The sequence below is a fragment of the Spinacia oleracea genome, chromosome 6, assembly GCF_020520425.1.
Source record: "Spinacia oleracea cultivar Varoflay chromosome 6, BTI_SOV_V1, whole genome shotgun sequence".
Lineage (NCBI taxonomy): Eukaryota > Viridiplantae > Streptophyta > Magnoliopsida > Caryophyllales > Amaranthaceae > Spinacia > Spinacia oleracea.
In genome coordinates, this window is record NC_079492.1 from 56,468,157 (window position 1) to 56,494,313 (window position 26,157).

Sequence of the window (26,157 nt, forward strand, 5' to 3'; positions counted from 1 at the left end):
CATCCAATCTTCATCACCTCCTTGTTAGCTTGGCATCGTCTTGAATCTTCGTTCAAATGCTAACTTAAAGTTCTAAACTTAGAAATACTTGAAAATAATAAAATTACATCAAAATTTCCATGGTACGCAGACCATATTTAAAACTTTACATTCAAAGATAGAACGGTACGCAAACCGTATTTAACTATTCTAAATTGGCCATACTAGTCACTTGGAGTACCTGCATTACATAAAATATATATTCTATGCATTCATCCATTCGTATTCTAAAAGGAATGGCCCATGTTAATATGCAAGTATTTACGTGAATTAATTAAAATTCACGTTCACATAAACGCGTCCTAAAAGATTAATCAATTTCCAAATTATTAATACTTAGACTTTATTCTAATTAAAATTGAATTTAATTAAAATAATGCGACCTACGAAAATAATTAAAAAATAATTATTTCATTTTAATTTCATTTAGTGGCTCCCACTCAAACCAATAATTATTCCGGATAATTAATTATGAAATATTAAATTAAATATCCTATTAGCCCAAATTAATGCAAATATACGAAGCCCAACGAATTAAACGATTTTTAACAAAAGAGAGTCCAATTACTTAGTCGGGCTAGGCTTGCGCCCAACCCTTGCCTTGCGTCAGGCCCAAGAGCGCACGAGCAAGGCTCGCACACCCCCAGCCCCATCGCGCGCGCGCACCGCGTCCCCGCAGCTATGCTGCCCATGCGCTGCGTGTTGTGCATCGTGTGTGTGCTGGACGTCGCAAGGCTTGCACCTCGCTTCGTCGCAGCCCCGCAAGCTCACCCGCCTGCCCCTTCCTCGCCCAGCGCGCACGAGGCACGCTGCTGCTGCTCTTGTCGCATGCGGCTCGGTCCAAGCACAATGGCCTCGTATGGCTCGATGAGCCATACGTCCACCATGCTCATGTTCGTGCCTTTGGTTCGTAATACGGACCAATTTAATTAAAATTAAATTTAATTCACGAACTTGCATTAATTTTATTTTTCAAAAAGTTACGATTTTTATTTTCGAAAAACAACGATTTTTAACGATTTAATAAACTTTAACGACAATCGAATTTCGTAAAATTAATAAATCAAGGGCTAACAATATTCAAACTTTTAAGAACGATCGAATCAACATTAAATTTTGAACTTTTAATTAACAAAATCCGAAGCTTTGAATCGTTCATAAACAATTAAATTTCAGATTTTTAATAATTTGGTTTAAGTGCGATTAAAATTAACGAAACTATTCAAAATTTTAATCCAATAATTTTTAAAATTAGCCACTGACCCATGAAATTATATCCCCTTTCCCAATTAACCGAATTATTAAACCAAAATTAATTAAAATTCAATTAGGGTTTCAAATTTTACGAATTGGGGAAAGGCAAAATTAGGGTTTATACTTATCGGAAACATTGTGTCAAAATTTCAAGCAATTCCCTGAAACATTGTGTCAAAATTTCAAGCATGTAACATAAATCAAGAATGTACCCTGAAACATTGTGTCAAAATTTCAAGCCATTCCGAGTAGTTTAGGTCGACCTTTTAATTGAATTACTGTCCGACACTTTTAATTTTTAATGAAAAATTAACAAAAACGCCCAAAAAAAGATACTTCGAGGCCTGTTTTCGCAATTCTATTCCCATGATTTGATCTTACAAAATTGGTTTCCATCAGATTAAGGTTTTAAAAATCGAAAAGGAGAAGATTTTTGATTTCGGACCTGATTAATACGCAATTCATCCAATAATTCGTAAAAATTCCGAAAAATCAACAAAAATTCCAAATTTTTCGACAGATGCAAAAACAATAATAATCATGCTAATTCATGCTTTGAATACATAAGGCTCTTGATACCACTGTAGGGGAATACAGTTAAACATAATAACATGTGCGGAACAATCCCCAAAGCCAGGAAACATGTATAAAGCACAGATTAAGCAAACTTACATTCGAAGCGTGTTTTCCACAATAATATGTCAACGAACACGAACAAAGAACTCCACTTGTCGTTCCTCTACTTGGTTCACCGACACAGTCAGATCCGTCTTGATTATCGTAGCTTAGACAATTGATCAAGATACTTTGCTTTTGGGAAGAACTCACTTTGGAGGCACAGAGAGAATTAGGGTTCTCTGTGTCTCTAGGGTATTGAGTAATATGAATTGTGTTCAGTTGGAAATTTGGTAGTAAGGTGATTTACATAACCTTACTAACCGACCAAGCCAAGAGGCAAGGCCGGCTAGCAAGCCTTGCACGCCAACTCACACGGACCGCACGCCCGCGCCCAACGACACACTGCAGGCCGAAGCCCAAAGCGCGCGCCGAGCAGCTGGGCCGTGGGCCTTGCTCGCTCGTCGCTGTTGCGTGCTCGCGCCCTATGGGCTGGCCTTGCTCGCCCTTGCTCGTGAGCTTGCTGGCTCGTTGGGCCTTGCACGCTTACGTGCTTGGCTCGACGGGCCGACAACTCCGATGCCCTTCGTATTCGCGATTTAATATATTTCCGATATATTATTTATCGTTTCGTATACGACGAATCACCGTTATACGATACGATTTATTCGCGTCGCCCAGCTTACGAATATTCGCGATACGATATACGATTTCGACAAAGGTCGTAACGTATAATACGTTTCTAACTTAAATCCCGAAAAGCTATTAAATGAATTTCCGATTCATTTAATCCGGTGATCTGTTACGTGTCATTGGTGTGACGTTGTAGGTTCAGTCAAGAGTAAGTTGTGAGTTCAATATCCAATAGAACTCACTGATCGGAAGCATTGCTCCAGCTAGCTGTTCCGATCACTAGATCTCACTGAATTAATTGTTCGCAATTAATCTGAACCTTGGTATTAGACTTAATGCACCTTGGGTGAAGGACATATTTCCTTCAAGAACGGGAACATTGCTTCTCCTTCAGGTATGTATGTTATACATTGTAATCTTGCTAATTCTACTTCTTGGGTATTAGATACTGGTTGTGGCTCACACTGATGTTCCAATTCGCAGGGACTAAGGAGAAGTAGAAAGCTTGATAAAGGCGAGATGGATCTACGCGTGGGAAATGGAGCACGGACTAAGGAGAAGTAGAAAGCTTGATTAGCCGTATGATCTTATTTTATTTCGTAGCCTAGTGGTTTTGTTTTGGAACTAGAAAACTGTTACTACGTTCCTAGTATCACCAGAAACATCATTTCCGTTTCAAGTTTGGATTCTAAAGGTTTTAGTTTTCAATTTAAAGACAATAGTTGTTCTTTTTCTTTGAATGGAATGTTTTATGGTTCAGCACAACAAGAAAACGGTCTTTATGTGCTAGATACGAGCAAACACATTTATAACATAAATACCAAAAAGGCTAAAACTGGTGATTCGGATCTCACATTTCTGTGGCATTGTCGATTAGGCCATATAAACAAGTCAGACAACAAGGTTTCCGTTGCTCGTGACGGTGTCTTTTTGGAAAGAAATCATATTTCCAAATTGACAAGTGGGAGAATAATAGACCTCGAAGAGATTCGAGACGAACAACGAACTCAGAACTCTTTAGAAGCAGTTCAGGTTGTTGAACCTCCAACGTCTTTAGAAGAGCCAGTGGGAGTAGTTCCTCAAAACGTTGTTGCCCCTCGTAGGTCAAATAGAACTATTTTTCAGCCGGACAGATGGACAGGCGTCCTCTTGACTAAAAACTTAGACGTTCTCATATTGGATAGTGATGAACCAATGACTTACAAGCAAGCTATGACGAGCCCAAGATCCACTAAATGGTTAGAGGCCATGCAATCTAAAATAGAATCCATGTCTGAAAATCAAGTCTGGGATTTGGTTGATTTGCCGGATGGGTTCACACTTATCGGATGCAAATGGGTCTTCAAGTTGAAGAAAGACAAAGATTGAATTGTATACATATACAATGGTAGATTGGTAGCAAAAAGTTACCGGCAAGTTCACGGCTTTGACTAAGATGAAACCTTTTCTTCAGTCGCGATGCTTAAGTCTATTCGGATAATCCTTGCGATTGCCGCTTTTCTTGACTATGAAATATGGGAAATGGATGTCAAAACTCCCTTCTTAAATGGTGTTCTTGAAGAGACTGTGTTTATGACACAGCCGGAGGGTTTTGTCGATCAAAAGAACCAAGGAAAGGTATGCAAGCTTAAGAAGTCTATCTACGGACTAAAGTAGGTATAAGGAGTTGGAATAAACGATTTGATGAAGCAGTCAATAAGTTTGGCTTCATCAAGAACCAGGACGAATCTTGTGTATACAAGAAGGTAAGTGGGAGTAAAATTGCATTCTTAGTCTTGTATGTTGACGACATACTGCTTATTGGAAACGACATTCCTATGTTGGAGTCTGTAAACACTTGGCTTGGGAAGTGTTTCTCAATGAAGGACTTAGGAGATGCACAGTACATATTGGGCATCAAGATCTATAGGGATAGATCTAAGAGGATGATTGGACTAAGCCAAAGCACTTACATTGACAAAGTGCTAGCTAGGTTCAATATGATGGAAGCCAAGAGAGGCCATCTACCCATGTCACATGGCACATATCTAAGCAAGAATCAGTGTCCCAAAACATCTAATGAGCGTAGAAAGATGAGTGGAATTCCATACGCTTCGGCTATTGGGTCCACCATGTATGCTTTGATTTGTACAAGGCCGGATGTTCCGTTCGCACTCAGTGTAACGAGCAGGTACCAGTCAGTACTAGGTTAGGCGCATTGGACTACTTCCAAGAACATCCTAGAGTACGTGATAAGGACTAAGGATCAATTTCTGGTTTATGGTGGTAGAGATGAGTTGATTGTTAAGGGCTATACGGACGCAAGCTTAATTTCAAACCGACAGAGATGATTTCAGATCACAGTATGGGTTTGTGTTCTGCCTCAACGGCGGAGCAGTAAGCTAGAAAAGTGCTAAGCAAAGCAATATTGCGGATTCTACAACTGAAGCCGAGTACATTGCTGCCTCAGAAGCAGCAAAGGAAGCTGTTTGGATTCGGTAGTTCATCGAAGAACTTGGTGTTGTCCCCTCCATTAACGGACTAGTGGCTTTGTATTGTGACAATAGCAGAGCCATTGCCCAGGCAAAGGAGCCTAGGATCCACCAGAAGTCCAAGCACGTACTGCGGCGATTTCATATACTTCGAGAGATCGTTGAAAGAAAGGAAATCAAGATTTGCAAGGTTGGAACTGACGACAACGTCGCGGATCCATTGACTAAACCGTTGCCACAAGTGAAACACAACGCACATGTAGCAACCATGGGAATCAAGCATGTTGGAGAATGGATTTGATTTTCTAAGAATTGTTTTAGAACATCTGTTAGATCTATGTTAAAAACAATTGTTTTAACCATTTCATATTTATGAAATTTATTATTTTATATTCATTTAATTGTGGTTTAGAATTAAATGATAAGTCCATGTGATTCAAATCATTCAAATGGGATGTCAAGATGGATTCTTCGACAAAGAAACACCCATAAGTGAACTTGAATATTGAAGTCATAAAGGATCCCTAATCCAGGTCATTGAAAGGTGGACGACCAATGACTAATGAAGATTAGATTACAAGTAGATTACTTAGTTCTGTTTCTTGAACTAGAGTGACTGGATGTCAGAATCTTTTGCGTAGATACTTATTGGATCTTGTATCGGATTGACCATGAGAACACTTTAAGAGATTAAAGTCATGTTATAGGTAGTTCTCATTAATGGTGATTAGAAACCGTTCCCCAGAACATGAGAGATTATGTCTGCTCGTTTGAGAATTAGTTCGCTTTGATGCTAACTAAACGTCGCACCGTAAAAGGAGGCGATAAAAGCAGTTATTGGACGTACTATGAATCAAAGTGAATGTTCATAGATTGCAAGAATGGATTGTCCTCCTATCTTTGATAGGATATGGTGTTGTTGTGTAACAAGGCCTCTCGGAGAGTTAGACACTGTAAAATGCATGGCCATGCTCAGAATGGTTAAGGCTTAACCTTCTGCAAAAGTTTGAGAGTTGAACTCCGTAATCCGAGAAACACTTCTGGACCTAATAAGGATGGCTTGGATCTTACATATGACAAAGGAATGTGAATGCACTGTTAGGTTATGATACATATGACATTACATAGATCATGCGGAAACAACCATTAACCCAGGACAACATATTATTTACACATAATCATATAGCATAATTTAGATGCATACTCTTTGTTGCGTGCCCTCCCTAGCTGCGCCCGAACCGAACAAGAACAAGTCTTTAGGACTCCAAGTGTCGTCCCTCCGTAGATAGTCCACAGCATGTCCGGATCCGCCTTAAGATTGACCAACTAGAATCGCCCTTAAGGTACTAGAAAATTTCGGCACTTTATGAGCAAGATGTGTGTTTTAATTTTCTCTCAAAAACCTCACTTTTGAATACTTTGAAACTTATTATAAATTGTGAGCCCTAGCCTCATATTTATAGGGGTATGGAAAGGGAATCGAAATCCTATTCAGATACAAATTAATTAAACCTAGAATCCTACAAGAACTCTAATTTAATTAATTTATCAAATAGAATTAGGAATTTAATCATTAACCGAACTCTGCATGTTTTAGGAAACGTGCACGAACACAAACACTTGCACACACACGCACGGCAGCCACGATGGGCCCCATGCGTGCGCGCGAGCAGCAGCCCACGCAGCGCCCGCGCGCGCTGCGCGTGCTGTGCGCGCTGTGCGCGCTGCGCAGCCTGCTGGGCCTGGCCTTGCGCTGGGCCTGGCGTGGCTGTTTGTGCGGCGCGCTTGGCTTGCTGGGCGATGGCCTGGCTTCGTGCTGGGCCTCGTCCGGCAGGCCTCGTCTGATGCTTATTCGTACGATGCGCTTCCGATTAAATTTTCCGATTCCGGAATTCATTTCCGATACGAACAATATTTAATATTTCCGATTCCGGAATTAATTTCCGTTTCGAACAAATATTTAATATTTCCGTTTCCGGAATTATTTTCCGATTCCGGCAATATTTCCGATTCTGACAATATTTCCGTTTCCGACAATATTTCCGATTCTGGCAATATTTCCATTTCCGATAATATTTTCCGATACGTACCATGTTTCCGTTTCCGGCAACATCTACGACTTGGATAATATTTATTTTTCCGATACGATCCATATTTCCGTTTCCGGCAATATCATCGTTTCCGGAGTATTCATTTCTTGCCTGTGACGATCTTAGCTCCCACTGAAACCAAGATCCGTCGGTTCCGAATATTCATAGATGGAGTATTTAATGCCATTAAATACTTGATCCGTTTACGTACTATTTGTGTGACCCTACGGGTTCAGTCAAGAGTAAGCTGTGGATTAATATCATTAATTCCACTTGAACTGAAGCGGCCTCTAGCTAGGCATTCAGCTCACTTGATCTCACTGAATTATTAACTTGTTAATTAATACTGAACCGCATTTATTAGACTTAACATAGAATGCATACTTTGACCAAGGGCATTATTTCCTTCAGTCTCCCACTTGTCCTTAGGGACAAGTGTGCATTTCCTAATTCCTTTGTCGCTCGATGCTTGCTCTTGAACATAAGGTAAGAGTTGTCATCCTTATTATGTCCAGAGGTGTTCCTCGGTTTCAGAGTTCAACTGATCAAATAAACAGATAATCATAGCCTATGATTCATCCGAGCACGGCCATGCATTTCACAGTTTCTAGCTCTCCGAGTGGCCTTGTACAACTTTTAAGCATCTCATCCCGATTTATGGGAGGACAATCCCAATCTTGCGATCTTGAGATTAGACTTCGTTTGATAGGTGATTACCTGAGCGTTGCCTTTATAGCCTCCTTTTACGGTGCGACGGTTGGTCAACGTCAAAGCAACCAGTTCTCAAACAAGTAATCTCAAATCACTCAGGTATTGAGGATTTAGTGTCTAATCATTTAATGAAATTTACTTATGACAGACTTTCATCTCTTACAGTAAAGTTTCATAGGTCTTGTCCGATACTAGTCTTCCCAAAGTAAGTATCTATGCAAATGATTATGACATTGCCATGTCCACATAGTTCAAGAAACAGAACTACTAGTCATCTTGCATTTCTAATCGTCTAACGTTTTCTATGCGTCCAATTTTATAGAAAACTCCGATTAGGGACCATTTTCAACCTTTGACATTCAAGTTCACTTGATAGACATTTCTTAGTCACAGGACTGGTCCTGACAGTCTATCTTGAATATATCGTCAAATTGAAGGGACTCATCATTTAATAAACCACAAATTAAATGGAAAAATGAATTCTTTTCATTTATTGTGAATGATTAACCAATAATGTTTTACAAAGATTTAAACTCTAAAACTTTAAAACATTAAACAGAGACATCAAAGCCATTCTCCAATATGCTTGATTCCCATAGCTGCAGTGTGCGAGTTGTGCTTCGCCTGCGGCAGAGGTTTAGTTAATGGATCTGATATGTTGTCATCAGTTCCAATTTTGCTTATCTCGACTTCTTTTCTTTCAACGAACTCTCGTAGAAGGTGAAATCTACGAAGTACATGCTTGACTCTCTGGTGGTGTCTAGGCTCTTTTGCCTGTGCAATAGCTCCGTTATTATCACAATACAGGGCTATTGGTCCTTTAATGGAGGGGACTACACCAAGTTCACCTATGAACTTCCTTAGCCATATAGCTTCCTTTGCTGCTTCATGTGCAGCAATGTACTCCGCTTCAGTTGTAGAATCCGCAATGGTGCTTTGCTTAGCACTTTTCCAGCTTACTGCTCCTCCGTTGAGGCAGAAGACAAACCCAGACTGTGATCTGAAATCATCTTTGTCGGTTTGGAAACTTGCGTCCGTATAGCCTTTAACAATTAATTCATCATCTCCGCCATAGACCAGGAAGTCATCTTTGTGCCTTTTCAGGTACTTCAGAATATTCTTGGCAGCAGTCCAATGCGCCTCTCCTGGGTCTGACTGGTATCTGCTCGTAGCACTGAGTGCGTACGCAACATCCGGGCGTGTACATATCATATCATACATTATTGAACCAATCAATGATGCATATGGAATCCCATTCATTCGTCTACGCTCATCAAGTGTTTTTGGGCACTGAGTCTTGCTTAGAGTCATTCCATGAGACATGGGTAGGTAGCCTCGCTTGGAGTCCGCCATCTTGAACCTATCAAGCACCTTATTGATATAAGTGCTTTGACTAAGTCCAATCATCTTTTTAGATCTATCTCTGTAAATCTTGATGCCCAATATGTACTGTGCTTCTCCTAGATCCTTCATCGAAAAACATTTCCCAAGCGAAATCTTGACAGAGTTCAACATAGGAATGTCATTTCCGATAAGCAATATGTCGTCGACATATAATACTAGGAAAGCAATTTTGCTCCCACTGACCTTCTTGTATACACAAGATTCGTCTGCGTTCTTGATGAAACCAAAGTCACTGACTGCTTCATCAAAACGTATATTCCAGCTCCTGGATGCCTGCTTCAATCCGTAGATTGACTTCTTTAGCTTGCATACCTTTTTAGCATTCTTTGGATCCTCAAAACCTTCAGGCTGTGTCATAAACACAGTTTCTGTTAAAACGCCGTTTAAGAAAGCAGTTTTGACATCCATCTGCCATATTTCGTAATCGTAATATGCAGCGATTGCTAACATTATTCGAATAGACTTTAGCATTGCAACTGGTGAAAAGGTTTCATCGTAATCCACACCGTGGACTTGCCTGTAACCTTTTGCGACCAATCTAGCTTTGAAAACTTCAAGTTTCCCATCCTTGTCCTTTTTCAGTTTGAAAACCCATTTGCTTCCAATGGCTTGGTAGCCATCTGGCAAATCGACCAAATCCCATACTTGGTTTTCAGACATGGAGTCTAATTCAGATTGCATGGCTTCTTGCCACTGCTTGGAGCTAGGGCTCGTCATAGCTTGTTTGTAAGTCGCAGGTTCATCACTTTCAAGTAATAGAACGTCATAGCTCTCGTTCGTCAAAATACCTAAGTACCTTTCCGGTTGAGATCTATATCTTTGCGATCTACGCGGGGTAACATTTCTAGATTGACCATGATTCTCACCAGATTCTTCTAAAGATCTCTGAGTTTCATCCTGAATGTCATCTTGAGCATTCTCTAGAGTTTGTTGTTCGACTCGAATTTCTTCGAGGTCTACTTTTCTCCCACTTGTCATTTTGGAAATGTGATCCTTCTCCAAAAAGACACCATCTCGAGCAACAAACACTTTGTTCTCAGATGTATTGTAGAAGTAATACCCCTTTGTTTCCTTTGGATAGCCCACAAGGATACATTTGTCAGATTTTGGATGAAGTTTGTCTGAAATTAATCGTTTGACGTATACTTCACATCCCCAAATCTTAAGAAAAGACACATTTGGAGGCTTTCCAAACCATAATTCGTATGGAGTCTTTTCGACAGCTTTAGACGGAGCTCTATTTATAGTGAGTGCAGCTGTATTTAGTGCATGTCCCCAAAATTCTAATGGAAGTTCGGCCTGACCCATCATTGACCTGACCATGTCTAGCAAGGTTCTGTTCCTCCGTTCTGACACACCGTTCCATTGTGGTGTTCCAGGAGGAGTCAATTCTGATAGAATTCCACATTCTTTCAGATGGTCATCAAATTCATAGCTCAGATATTCACCGCCTCTATCAGATCGCAGTGCCTTAATCTTCTTGCCTAATTGATTCTCTACTTCACTCTGAAATTCCTTGAATTTGTCAAAGGATTCAGACTTATGCTTCATTAGGTAGACATAACCATACCTACTGAAGTCATCAGTGAAAGTGATAAAGTAGCTGAAACCACCTCTAGCATTTGTACTCATTGGTCCACATACATCTGTATGGATTAAACCCAATAGTTCATTTGCTCTTTCTCCAACTTTAGAGAAAGGTTGCTTTGTCATTTTGCCAAGTAAACATGATTCGCATTTACCATAATCCTCTAAGTCAAATGGTTCTAGAATTCCTTCCCTTTGAAGTCTTTCTAAGCGTTTCAAGTTTATATGGCCTAATCGACAATGCCACAGATAGGTGAGATCTGAATTATCCTTTTTGGCCTTTTTGGTATTTATGTTATATACTTGTTTGTCGTGATCTAATAAATAAAGTCCATTGACTAATCTAGCAGATCCATAAAACATCTCTTTAAAATAAAACGAACAACTATTGTCTTTTATTAAAAAAGGAAAATCCCTTAGCATCTAAGCAAGAAACTGAAATGATGTTTTTAGTAAGACTTGGAACATGGAAACATTCTTCCAGTTCCAAAACTAGCCCGGAGGGCAACGACAAATAGTAAGTTCCTACGGCTAATGCAGCAATCCGTGCTCCATTTCCCACTCGTAGGTCGACTTCACCCTTGCTTAACTTTCTACTTCTTCTTAGTCCCTGTGGATTGGAACATAAGTGTGAGCCACAACCTGTATCTAATACCCAAGAAGTTGAATTAGCAAGTATACAGTCTATAACGAAAATACCTGAAGATGGAACGACTGTTCCGTTCTTCTGATCTTCCTTTAGCTTCAAGCAATCTCTCTTCCAATGCCCCTTCTTCTTGCAGTAGAAGCATTCGGATTCAGAAGTGGGTTGACTGACCTTCCTCTTTGCAGATTTGGCGCCAGTTTGCTTAGTTGGGCTGGCCTTGTTGCCACCTTTCTTAGCATTCCTCTTCTTTCCAGATTTCTTGAACTTGCCCCCACGCACCATAAGCACATCCTGCTTATCACTTTTGAGCGTCTTTTCAGCGGTCTTCAGCATACCGTGAAGCTCAGTGAGCGTTTTGTCCAGACTATTCATACTGTAGTTCAGGTTGAACTGATCATACCCGCTATGAAGAGAATGGAGGATGGTGTCTATAGCCATTTCCTGAGAAAATTGCTGATCCAGCCGACTCATATTCTCAATGAGTCCAATCATTTTGAGAACATGTGGACTTACGGGCTCGCCTTTCTTAAGCTTGGTCTCAAGAATTTGCCTATGAGTCTCGAATCTTTCGACTCGAGCCAGATCTTGGAACATGTTCTTCAACTCACTGATGATTGTGAAAGCATCTGAGTTGATGAACGTTTTCTGCAGATCCGCACTCATGGTGGCGAGCATTAGACATTTCACATCCTTGTTGGCATCAATCCAACGATTGAGGGCTGCCTGAGTGACCCCGTCGCCTGCAGCTTCGGGCATCGCCTCATCCAGGACATACTCCTTTTCTTCCTGCATAAGAACTATTTGCAAGTTCCTTTTCCAGTCAAGGAAGTTTTTCCCGTTCAACTTCTCCTTTTCGAGAATTGATCGAATGTTGAATGAATTGTTGTTTGCCATATTAAAAACTACAATTGAAAAGAATAAACAAATAAATAACCATTCACAGTTTCTCTTAATAAACTTAAATTCTAGCATACATGCATAATTCAATGTTTATTAAGCATTTTATTCAAATTATGTGTTCCGGCAGGTGTGAATAAAATGATTCCAAGATCCTAAAATCATTGAAGAACTAAGCACAGTTTGTCGACTTAATCCTAGAACATCTTAGGTAAGCAAAAGCCTTTTGCTAATAGTCTTGAAACTATTCTTGGTTGATAGGTACGTCTAAGAACTTATTAGGTAAACCTATCGAATTTGCCACGACATAAAAGGACTCCTTACTTATATCGTTGAGTTTCACCAAAACTAACATGTACTCACAATTATTTGTGTACCTTGCCCCTTTAGGACCAATAAGTAACACCTCGCTGAGCGAAAACTATTACTAGATTGATGTAAAGGATATCCAAGCAAGTGTATATTTTGGCATGGCACCTTTTAACTCAATTTTTAAGTTTGGAACTTAAGGCTCTTACTATGTTGGTTAGATTTTAAGTGAACTAAAATCCTTCATCATGCAACATAATCAAGCTTTTGATCTCATGCATTTTAAGACATATTTAAAACAATAAATAACTTAAAGCATGCATAAGATAAATGTGATCTAGTATGGCCCGACTTCATCTTGAAGCTTTGACTTCAAAGTCCGTCTTGAAAATCTCCGTGGGAGGCACCATTTTCTTCAAATAGGATAAGCTATAACTAATTACAACTATTTGATGGTTCGCAGACCATATTTGAATTGAAAAACAACTTTGGTACTTTAGACCAATTACATTCAAATTAATGGTACGCAGACCATATTTTCTATCCTATTTGGGCCATACTAGTCACTTCATAACCTGCAAAACAGTACATATACAATATATACCATTCACCCATTCATTATCATGAATGGCCCACATAGCTGGTTAGTAAAACACATTATGCATCACGTAAACATTTGCAGCAATTAATCAAGGGCACCAATAATCTACCAATTATTCAGTCCTTATTAATTCTAATCAAGTTGTTTTAACCTTAAGGATTTGTAGACCTAATCAAGAGTTTATGACTAAAAAAACGCTCCCACTTAAACCAATAAATTCATATGCTTTACTAATTTTAAACATCAAGATGTATTTCTAGTCTAACCGGAAACATACAAATTTAATTAAAATTTAAAGCTCATATAAATTTATAATTGAATCCAAAAAGTTTAATTTAATTTCAGTCGTATTTAAATTAATTCATGATTTTAATTTTAGTAAAACAATTAGAATAAATAAAATTTATTATAATTACAATATTCAAAATTAAAATCCAAGAAAATAATTTAAATTATTAATTTTAAAATTAATTAAAATTACGTGAACTGGAATTTTCAAATTAAACATTCAAAACGATCTTTAATCGTAACGCAAACACCCTACGCGTTGCACGCCCATGGGCCGCACGCACACAGCCATTGCTGGCCATGTGCGCGCAGCCCATGCGCTCGTCGCATAGCTGCTGCATCCCCATCGCAAGCCTCCGCACGCATTGGTGCTCGCTGCGCGCGCCAGCGCTCATCGCACGCGAGCTATCGCTCGCAGTGCGCGCGCGACATCGCTCGCTGTGCGCACGAGCCATCGCTCGCTGGGCGCGCGACATCGCTCGCTGGGCGGGCGACATCGCTCGCTGTGCGCGCGAGCAATGCTGGCTGTGCGCGCGAGTCCTCGCTCGTTGTGCGCGCGAGCAATGCTGGGCGCAGCGCTCGTGGCACGCGAGCTTGCGCTCGCTGCGCGCGAGGCTGCGCGCTCTTGTGCGAGGCAGCGCGCGTTGTGGCGCAGCTCGCTTGCTGCCCACACGCGACTGCCTTGGCTCGCCCTTCGCCCATGCCCATTCGTCCATTGCTCGTGGCACACGACACAAGGCAGGGCTGCTGCCTTGTGCTCGTGCACTACGCCCTTGCTCATTGCATTCGTGCCGCACGGGCGACGAGCTCCCTTGCTCGTCGTCGCATGCCCGCATTATACAACACCCCTTAAGGGTAACACGAAGCGTCCATTGCTTCGTGCGTGCAAGTTTTATGAACGAAACGCATAAAAATTTAAAATTTATATTTAAAATTAATGACAAATTAATAAATAATATTAATTTCATAATTTTAGGGCGAAAAAATCGAAAATTTATTATCCAATTGATTTCCGATTGTTAATGGATTCAAGTCTAGGTCATAAAAATTTAAAATTTATCATAAATTTACAATTTTTATGGTGGTTTTTAATCATAGGTTTCTAATTAAATTACAATTAATTATGAAAATCAAATTAATTCTAAATTATTCTAATTTTCAACAAATTAATCATAATTACAAATTAGATTGCATAATTAACAAGACTAGGCATTCAAACTTGTTAAACATATGCAGTAGGTCAATAAAAAATTCAAGATTTATCAACAAGAATCGCAAATATTTAATTTAACATCTTAAATTTACGAAATTTTGCATTCGAAAAACTAAAACCTTCGAAAAGTCATAGTTAGGCTTCGAATTCGAAAATTTTAGAATGCCTTTTACATGCGGAATTGACACAAAAATCACTCAATTCGGATGAGTAACGAAGAAACTGCCGAAAAACTGCGTACGTATAATTAAATAAACGCAATTTGCAATTAATTAACAATTACGAAAATTAATCCCCCCTTTTAATTCTTGCAAATTTGTAATATTTAACCATGTTCATGCAATTTAGATTATGAAAATAATAAGGGGCTCGTGATACCACTGTTAGGTTATGATACATATGACATTACATAGATCATGCGGAAACAACCATTAACCCAGGACAACATATTATTTACACATAATCATATAGCATAATTTAGATGCATACTCTTTGTTGCGTGCCCTCCCTAGCTGCGCCCGAACCGAACAAGAACAAGTCTTTAGGACTCCAAGTGTCGTCCCTCCGTAGATAGTCCACAGCATGTCCGGATCCGCCTTAAGATTGACCAACTAGAATCGCCCTTAAGGTACTAGAAAATTTCGGCACTTTATGAGCAAGATGTGTGTTTTAATTTTCTCTCAAAAACCTCACTTTTGAATACTTTGAAACTTGTTATAAATTGTGAGCCCTAGCCTCATATTTATAGGGGTATGGAAAGGGAATCGAAATCCTATTCAGATACAAATTAATTAAACCTAGAATCCTACAAGAACTCTAATTTAATTAATTTATCAAATAGAATTAGGAATTTAATCATTAACCGAACTCTGCATGTTTTAGGAAACGTGCACGAACACAAACACTTGCACACACACGCACGGCAGCCACGATGGGCCCCATGCGTGCGCGCGAGCAGCAGCCCACGCAGCGCCCGCGCGCGCTGCGCGTGCTGTGCGCGCTGTGCGCGCTGCGCAGCCTGCTGGGCCTGGCCTTGCGCTGGGCCTGGCGTGGCTGTTTGTGCGGCGCGCTTGGCTTGCTGGGCGATGGCCTGGCTTCGTGCTGGGCCTCGTCCGGCAGGCCTCGTCCGATGCTTATTCGTACGATGCGCTTCCGATTAAATTTTCCGATTCCGGAATTCATTTCCGATACGAACAATATTTAATATTTCCGATTCCGGAATTAATTTCCGTTTCGAACAAATATTTAATATTTCCGTTTCCGGAATTATTTTCCGATTCCGGCAATATTTCCGATTCTGACAATATTTCCGTTTCCGGCAATATTTCCGATTCTGGCAATATTTCCATTTCCGATAATATTTTCCGATACGTACCATGTTTCCGTTTCCGGCAACATCTACGACTTGGATAATATTTATTTTTCCGATACGATCCATATTTCCGTTTCCGGCAATATCATCGTTTCCGGAGTATTCATTTCTTGCCTGTGACGATCTTAGCTCCCACTGAAACCAAGATCCGTCGGTTCCGAATATTCATAGATGGAGTATTTAATGCCATTAAATACTTGATCCGTTTACGTACTATTTGTGTGACCCTACGGGTTCAGTCAAGAGTAAGCTGTGGATTAATATCATTAATTCCACTTGAACTGAAGCGGCCTCTAGCTAGGCATTCAGCTCACTTGATCTCACTGAATTATTAACTTGTTAATTAATACTGAACCGCATTTATTAGACTTAACATAGAATGCATACTTGGACCAAGGGCATTATTTCCTTCATGCACACTTGTCTGAATGACAAGTGGGAGATTGAAGGAAATATGTCCTTCACCCAAGGTGCATTAAGTCTAATACCAAGGTTCAGATTAATTGCGAACAATTAATTCAGTAAGATCAAGTGATCGGAAGTGCTAGCGGGAGCAATGCTTCCGATTAGTGAGTTCTAATGGATATTAAACTCACAGCTTACTGTTGACTGAACCTACAAGGTCACACCAATGACACGTAACAGATCATCAGATTAAATGAATCGAAAATTCATTTAATAGCTTTTCGGGAATTAGTTGGAAAACGTATTATACGATACGACCTTGCATCGGAATCGTATATCGTATCGCGAATATTCGTAAGCTAGGCGAAACGAATAAATCGTATCGTACGGCGGTGATTCGTCGTATACGAAACGATAAATAATATATCGAAAATATATTAATCGCGAATACGAAGAGCGGCCCACGAGCCGAGTGCACGAAGCACTCAAGGCCAATGGGCGCGCTGGGCAAGCAAGCAAGGCCATGGAAACACGGCAGCGCTGGCCCATGGCCGAGCGAGCTTCGCGTGTGCGCGCGGGCCGAAGCAGCGACACAGCCACAACAGCGAGGCCCATGGCCCAGCTCACTGTACTTGTCTGACACGGGGCTTGCTGGCCGGCCTTGCCTTATGGCTTGGTCGGTTAGTAAGGTTATGTAAATAACCTTCTAACCCCTTTTCCAACATAACAGAATTCAGTCACACAAAACCCTAGAGTTACAAGGAACCCTAATTCTCTCTATGCCTCCAAAGTGTGTTCATCCCAAAAGGCAAAAACTCTTGATCGATTGTCTAAGCTACGATAATCAAGGCGGATCTGATCGTGTCGGTGAACCAAGTAGAGGAACGACAAGTGGAGTTCTAAGTTCGTGTTCGTTGACAATTTTTGGAAAACACGCTTCAAATGTAAGTCTGCTTAATCTGTGCTTTATACATGTTTCCTGGCTTTGGGGATTGTTTCCGCACATGTTATTATGTTTAACTGTATTCCCCTACATATATATTCTTGAAACCGATGGAATAAGTAGAAATGTGAAGGTGTTGTGATTAGCTCAAAATGTTCTAGGAAGGTTGTTTGGGTGTGGGTTATGAAAGCTTCTGGTTTATCCTAACTTACTGGATAACAAAGTCATGCATAAATTACAAAAACATACACCTTCTACACTTTTAATTTGTCAGCATTACATCTCCTTGAAATCTTTTCATTTGGAAATGTGCCCTTAACTTGCTTGCGTTCCTTTTTCATCGTCAAACCAATTCTCACTTCTCACGTCTTCCCTGTGATGGCAAACTTGAGGAGTGATGCATATTTGGCTACTCTTTATTTTGTTTTTTTATTGTTGTTGTGATTCCGAACACCATTTATTTCTCATGTTGGTTGATTAAGGAATTGAGGTTCTTAGATTGTGAAAAAGTTCAGCTCTTGGGTACTGAAATATTGCAAATTTTATTTTAATAAACTGAAGAAAAAATACATAGAAAGTTGGAAAAAAATAGTAATTAGAACAAAAAACTCTTAAAGTCACACGATCATAATCATGAATAAGAAAACTGTACCCTTGTTCACGGTGACTCAGTGGGTGTGGGGTGCCAAGTCTCCAAAACGTTTATAGTAGGGGCCATTGGCCATTCTTCTTAAGGTTCATGATTTCATATATCACATTTCAAGGGGCAAACTGTAATTTTTAAAGGCTAAACCAGAAGCTTTCATAACCAATACCCAAAAAACCTTCCTAGTTCCTACTGCTGACCAGAAAAAGCTAGCTCATCCTTGAACACCCAGACCAGCTGCTGTAACATTGCATAACCTCTACCCGAGACCTGAACAGAACCTGTTGATCTGCCCAGAAAGCTAAAGAGAATAGAACCTGCTGATCTGACAAGTAACGTTGTACTATTAACATGTTATTAGCTTGATAATTAGGGAAACTAACAAGCTTATTAGACACTCTGTCCTACATTCTCAATGATTGTATATTATTGTATGTTTCTTGCATAATCAAAGAATATTTTTTAGGGAAATAAGTATTTTGTAATTGAACCTTTAACTTAATGTAAAGAGTGATTCTTAATGCTTCAAGGTTTGCTTCTATAGAATGTATGCAATTTTATTTTTTATAAATTAATGATGTTCTTTACATCCTTGAGTATTTTATAAATTAATGACGAATTTTAGGTTTTAATTAGATATACATTGTTTTTCTCCTTTAGCGCTTATTTGATCATTATTTCTTGTTTGTCTACATACCCCTTATACATATAACTTTTTCGTGAATCTAATGTAACTAATAAGTTCGTTTACTTTTATTTTTTTTAATATGTTTTTTACTTTACTTGATTTAAAGAATGAATAGAGATCGGTCTTGGATGAATCACAATGGGATAAAGGATAGATGGAAAACCGCGTACAAATTAGGGGTTGATGATTTTCTACAGTTTGCTTTCAAGGAAATAAGTAATGAAACACCGTTGAAATGTCCGTGCTTGAAATGTAGATTTCTTTTAGCCCAAAATCGAAAAGACATGCAATGTTACTTACTGGTATATGGTATTGATAGTAATCCATGGGTTAGTCACGGAGAAAATGATGAGCAATATGATAATAGTGATGAAGCTGACACAGAGGCGGCAGAGGAGGTTGAGGAAACTGAATTTCCCTTTGACGACATGGCCCCAATAATTTTCGATGCAACAAATGCGTGGAATTCAACTTCTTCGGTGTTGGATGATAATGAGAATACTACTGATTATTGTTCAAGTGGGGGCAATAATGAATATCCAAAGGAGTTAATGACATTGGTGGAAGATATGGAAGCCGAGTTGTATCCAGGGTGTACCACATACAAGTGATTAGAGTTCATTATCTCATTGTTACACAACAAAGTAAGCAATAAGTGGACCGACAAGTCTTTTACAATGTTATTAAAGTCTTTGCATAGGGCTTTTAATTATGACAAACATTTTCCTGCAAATGCTAATCAAGCAAAAAGATACACAAGAGCATTGGGGCTAGATTATGTAAAGATTGATGCTTGTATTAACCATTGCATTTTGTATCGAAAGGAATTTGCGAATGAAGAAAAATGCCCTAAATGTCTGGCTCCTAGATGGAAGGAGAAAGTTGTGCATGGCGGTGATGAATATTCAGATGATGAGGATGTGGATGTCCAAAAGACAACTCGAGTTCCTCAATTAATCTTGCGTCATTTCCCCCTAATTGCGAGGTTGCAAAGGATGTTCATATCTTCAAAGTTAGCAAGGCATATGCGATGGCATAAAGTTAATAACAAAGATGATGGTATAATGAGATACCCAACAGATTCAGAAGCATGGAAGTCTTTGGACACAATATTTCCCGACTTTGCTAAAGATGCACGTAATGTACGCTTGGGTTTATCTAGTGATGGGTTTAATCCCAGGGCTAACATGAGTAGTAGATATAGTATTTGGCCAGTGATGTTGATTGGTTCCATATAATCTACCTCTTTGGATGTGCATGAAGAGTGATAATATGATATTATCTTTATTAATTCCTAGTCCTAAATCTCCAGGAAATGATATAGATGTATTTTTGCAACCTCTAATAGACGAACTTAAGGAATTATGGGAGTCTGGGGCAAAAACCTTTGATGCACATTCAAGAGACTTTTAATATGCGGGCAATGTTGTTGTGGACTATTAATGACTTTCCAGCTTATGCTAATTTGTCCGTTTGGAGCACTAAAGGGGATCTTGCATGCCCTAATTGTCATTTAGATACACAATCTCATTATTTGAAGCATGGACACAAGTATTTCTATATGGAACATCGAAGGTGGCTACCAGAAGATCATAAATGGAGGCTTAATAAGAGGTCGTTTGGTGGGAAAGTGCAAAGGAGTCCTCCTCCCAATCATCTAACAGGGCATGATGTGATGGAGCAATTAACCGGATACTCAAATGTAGAGTTTGGAAAAGAGGTTAATGGAAAACGTAAGAGAGGTGAAAGATATATCGTGCATCAATGGAAAAAATGAAGTATTTTTTGCCAATTGCCTTATTGGAGGCATCTCTTGGTTCTGCACAACTTGGATGTGATACATGTGGAAAAGAATGTATGCGAAAGTATCTTAGGAACAATTCTTGATTTAACGGGAAAGAATAAGGACTCTCTGAATGCTCGATTGGACTTAGCAGACATGAAAATGCATGACAAGTTACGTGCAAAGTCACTTGGGAATAATAAATGGTAAGTCCCACCGGCACCTTACAACTTGACTTTGAATGAAAGGAGGAAAATAGTAACATTTTTATCCAAATTGGCTTTCCCAGACGCTTATTCATCAAATATTTCACGGTGTGCCTCCTTGCAAGATGGAAAGGTCATGTGAATGAAAACTCATGATTATCATATTTTCATGCAAGATTGACTTATGCCGGCATTCAAAGGTGTCTTAGATGAGAATGTTCTAGAGCCTTTACAAGAGCTTTTTTTTTTTCAAGCAATTGTGTTATAAAACCTTAAAGGTTGATGACCCTGCAAATGGAAATAACATAGCAATCACCTTATGCAAGTTGGAACGCATATTTATTCCTGTTTTTTTGATGTGATGATACATCTTCCTATTCACTTGGCTACTGAAGCTAGACTAGCAGGGCCTGTACATTATCGTTGGATGTATCGCTTTGAAATCTGAGTTTTGTTAGCTATGGTTATAGTAGAATTACATTTATAGTGTTGTTGTACTAATTTTTTTATGTATTAGGGCAATGCGAACATTTAAGTCATTTGTGCGGAACAAAGCTCACCCGGAAGCTTCAATTGCTAACGGGTACATTGAAATGGAATGTCTGACATTTTGCTCGAGATATATGTCTAAGATTGAGACGATATTCAATCGCCCTGATCGAAATAAAGACATTAGCCATTCTCAACCGTATAACTTGTCCATCTTCTCTAGAATGGGCAAGCCTTTGGGGAAGACTAGTCTAAGACAAATGACTGTTGAAAAGAGACGAGAAGCTCAACTTTATGCATTGTTTAACTGTGATGAAGCACGACCTTTCTTGACGTGAGTGTTTTCTTATATATATATATATATATTTATCGTTTTCTCATTTAATAAATGAAACTAAAGGTGCTTGTACTTTTATGTGTAGTGAGTATGAAAACGAGCCGATCTCTCAAAAAATTGACCTTTGCAAGTGGTTTGAAAATAGAGTAAGTGAATGCATTATTTGTTTCACAATTTTTTATTTTGTTTAATTGTTTAGTGGTTAACTATTAATGACATATATATTAAAAAGCTTTGGAAAGAAGAGGATCCTAGAGTTATCGAAGAGTTGTTATGTTTAGCTCGTGGACCGATGAAAAAAGTTGTCCCTTTTGATGGATATGTCATTAATGGATTTAGATTTCACACCAGAAAACGACAAAGAAATCGAAAAACTCAAAATAGTGGTGTAGTTGTGAAAGGAGACGAGGAAAGCGGACAAAAGGATTTCTATGGGATTTTAGAGGAGGTTGTTGTGCTAGAGTATGATGCCTTAAAGAATCGAAGTAGTCCCAAAATTGTGTTGTTTAAGTATAAGTGGTTTGATGTGTTCGATGAGAGAGGGATCAAAAAATGTAATTTAGGAGCAGTGCTTATCAATGTTCATCGGAGGTTGAAAACCAATGAGTCATTTGCATTAGCTTCTCAAATTGAGCAAGTGTTCTATGTAGCTTGTCATAATGAACCACAATGGAGATTTGTTATTAAAGCTAATCCACGAAACTTTTTCGATTTCCCTATTGACGAAGATTCTCAAGAAATGGAACCATTATGGGAACATGCACAATCACATGTACCCAACTATGAAGATAAGCAAGATGGAGATATCCCTTTAGTGAGAAATGATGTTGAATTTGAGGTGGTTGATGCTCATATTGTAGATGATAATCGTATGAATGAAATAGATGGTGAACATGAGGAGAATGAAGATGATGAAGAAAGTGAGGATGAGTTTTTCGATACAGAGTCTATCTTGCAAGATTTTGACAATGATCTTGATGACGAGGGATATGAAAGTGACAACTCTACTGATTCACCAACTAGTGAATGACAACTCATCCTTGTGAGCGACAACTGGTATAGTTTATCAGGATATTATATAAAATTCTGATTTTGCCTTTGATAGTGGCGAAATGGTGCTTGTTTTTACAGTGTGTGAAGAATCGCGACAATTCGAGGAGGAGCTGCAATTGATAATTTTGAGGGATTATGTTTGAAGTGACTACTTTAAAATTAGCATATAAGGGAATTTACTTTTTTTTTTGTTATAGCATATACGCAACAGAGACTTGATCAAGCTTCACTTTGGTTTAAATTTCCTGGACGCAAGAGGCGTGGGCCTACGAGGGGCATAAAATATCCTCCCAAAGGGATGAATTCTGAAGAAAAGGTAACAGTCACTTTCTTGGATGCGCTTCGACGTGTGGGGAAAAGGCAAATGAGTTCATATGTGATTGTAGTAATTGGGTGGAGGAGTTTTGTCCCTTAAACTCTGTGTGTGTCTATGTTTGCTTTAATTTTGTAGCTTATCTTTTGCACACATGTATAATATATGTTTTATGAATAAACTGCTTTGATAACAGGAATTGGGCTAAAATGGATTCAGGTCAAAAACAAAGGTTGTATGACAAAATTCTGGTAAGTTATTGTGGATTTAGGTTGAGGTATAAAGCTGCCACTCACTTTGTACATTTGATATAGAGCTTCCAAAGGTGTAGTGAATGGACTAACTTAATATTCTGCATGTTACACAAGAATATTTAAAAGTTCTGAATTTATATGAATATTATTTATGGTTGTCATGTAGGGGAAGTATAATTTATCCGAGAAGGTTGGTGGTGCTAATGTAGTTGAAGCATTGAGCTTTCAGTGTTCTATTTTATGTAGACATTGGAGATTCAGGCTCAAGGAAGCATATTATAGAGGCAAGACGAAGGCACAAGCAAGAGCCAATAAACCCCCGACTGTTGATAAGAAAGCATGGGTATGGTTGGTTGATGAGTACTGGGGTAGTCCAAAACAAGAGGTTTATTTCTTTTCCATGTGTTTAATTTACTTATTAATTTTTAATCGTACTATATTATTTTTACTAAGATTTGTTTTTTGAATTTCTTACATTAGCGTATTAGCAAAATTAATACAGAGAACAAACTAAGGCTAACGGAAACACCAACCAATGGTTCAAGGTCTACTGCAAGAATATGCTATGACATGGTGTGTAATTTTAGAATTTTCTATTAGTAGGTTGCAATGTTATTTTTTATTGGTATACATGACGTATAATTATTTGTTGTATTACATGTAGATGAATGAGCCACCTGTGTTTTCCACGCAAGATCTTGAAGGATCATCAGAACCTGTTGAAGTGGAACAAGAACCCATCTATCTCAGATTGTTTGAGAAGACCAAAAAGTAAGTCGAACTTTAATTTAACTGCATTACCTGAATATATTTACCGGAGTTACTTTAAATTTGGTTTCAAGGGTCAACAAAATCTGTGAATCTTCTTGGATGCAACTTATTTTCCTAATTTTTTCTTCGTGATAAAAAATTGTTTTCCTGCATTTAAGCTGCAGCGAGCCATCTATTTTATTTTGAAAATGTTTTCCTGTTTCCAGACTGCATTATGTTTATGATAAGGTGTTTTTTCGTCGTTGAAAGATCAACACCAAATTCAAACCAAATTTATAAAACCGCTAGACTAACCAACTATATGAACTATATATAGTGGCAAGTAAAGGGATCGTCCCAAAGAAACGATGGTTCTCGAGTTTAAATGTCAAGCTAGTTCGAACAAGAAGTTTGGTTTTAGTTATCAAGCTAAAACTAACAATTAAACTAGATTGAATCAAGAAAGGGGAAACGTTAGGGAGTTGGGGATAGTCTAGGGAAATTAGAGGAAATGAACTACCATCTAGTAATCATGAATGATGCAATGACGTAGGGGAATGAAACCATAAGACGTGCTCGCCACCTCTCGGATGGAGCACGCGAAGCAACCTAGCCTATAGAAGAGCTTTCGCATAGTCCTAAGCTAGATAAGCTTGCATATAATAGGAACAATCATTCGCTTGCATGAATTAAGCCCACAATGTCTTGCCAAACCTAAATCATACATTCCAATCTAATTCAATCAACTAGAATTTGCAACTACTACTCAATTAATCATGGAAAATCCTAGCACTAAATCAATTTAATCACATCATTAATTCATCAATCAAATCATCAAGTTCCCCTAATTTAGCCCCTAGGTTCTCCCCTTTCCCTAACCTAATTCTACTCACTAATCATTCTCGAAATCAAGAAATCCATTAATACTAGACCAACAAGCATGAAATTGAAGGAGTAAGAGGAGAGAATCAAGAATTCAATTGAAAACTAAAATCAACAACTAGAGAATTGAGAATTAATGGAATTAAAATCAAAGCAAAATAAATTCAAGAAGTTGAAGAACAATCAAAGAACTATGACAAAATAGCATGAACAAAATACTAAGAACTTGAATTGAATTGCAAGAAAAAGAGAAGAGTTTAAGGAATTACAGATTTGAAGCTTGAAATCAATGAGTTTCTCTCTCTAGACCACTAGCTTGAAGAGCAAAACCTCTAAAACTTCCTAAAATCTATTTCTGAAATTAATTGTTTAATAAAAATAATGAAAATTCTATTTATACAAACCCCTAAGAATGAGAAGTTTGAACTCGAAAAGGGGATCCCGCGCAGCCGTGCGAACGGGCATACCCAGATGCGATCGCCTCAGTGCGAGCGGGCTGTGATTCCATGCGAGCGAGCTCAGCGACGAATTTCTTCTTCGATCCGTGCGATCGTGCTCACAAACCGTGCGATCTCACGGGCCTGACTTAGCCGGATTCTCAGAAATCTTCATGTGCTCGCACGGAAATTCAGTGCGAGCCCACCAAAAATCCGTGCGAGCGGGCTCTTCTTCTGAGCGATCGCACGAAATCCCAAATAGTTCCTGCATCGTTTTTTCGATTTCGTGCGAGCACACATTCTTGGGGCACGAGCGCACGAGCCTGCTTAACTTTGGAGACAACTTTGCTGACCCGTGCGAACACACATAAATTCTGTGCGATCGCACGGGCTTAATTCGAGCAATTCTCAAGTCTTTTCCATCATTTCCAACATTTTTACCTGAAAAGTTCATAGATGGAATAAGGGGATAAAAATGCAACAAAACTATACAAAACTATCAAAAAGTATAATAAAATTCTATAAAATCCTAGGCCTAGAGCGACATAAATTCCGCTCATCAAACTCCCCCAAGCTAAGAGTTTGCTAGTCCCTAGAAAACCAAGCATGAAATAGGAGAGAATGAGCCATTATTCAAAATCTAAAACGACGAAAATAAGAACTACTAGAATGCACACTAACTCACTTTCGTAAGAATCACGGTTGCATTTAAGCGCATGCGACAAGCTCTTTAAACCCCACAATCGCTCATGGGGGCGAGTGGGATCTCGCAAGGGTTTCCAAAGAGAACACCCATAACTCTTCCAAAAATTTGAATCAAGGCAAGACCTAGAATGAAAGA

General features: G+C 39.0%; 1 protein-coding gene across 1 annotated transcript; it reads left to right on the forward strand.

The window, feature by feature from the left end:
• The first annotated feature begins 20,226 nt into the window (after positions 1 to 20,226).
• On the forward strand, positions 20,227 to 22,657 carry LOC130463171 (uncharacterized). The gene is made up of 5 exons (XM_056832221.1): positions 20,227 to 20,554; positions 20,687 to 20,801; positions 21,319 to 21,624; positions 21,713 to 21,773; positions 21,827 to 22,657. The coding sequence occupies exons 1-5, from the start codon at positions 20,227 to 20,229 to the stop codon at positions 22,655 to 22,657; spliced, it is 1,641 nt and encodes a 546-aa protein (XP_056688199.1).
• Positions 22,658 to 26,157: the final 3,500 nt, after the last annotated feature.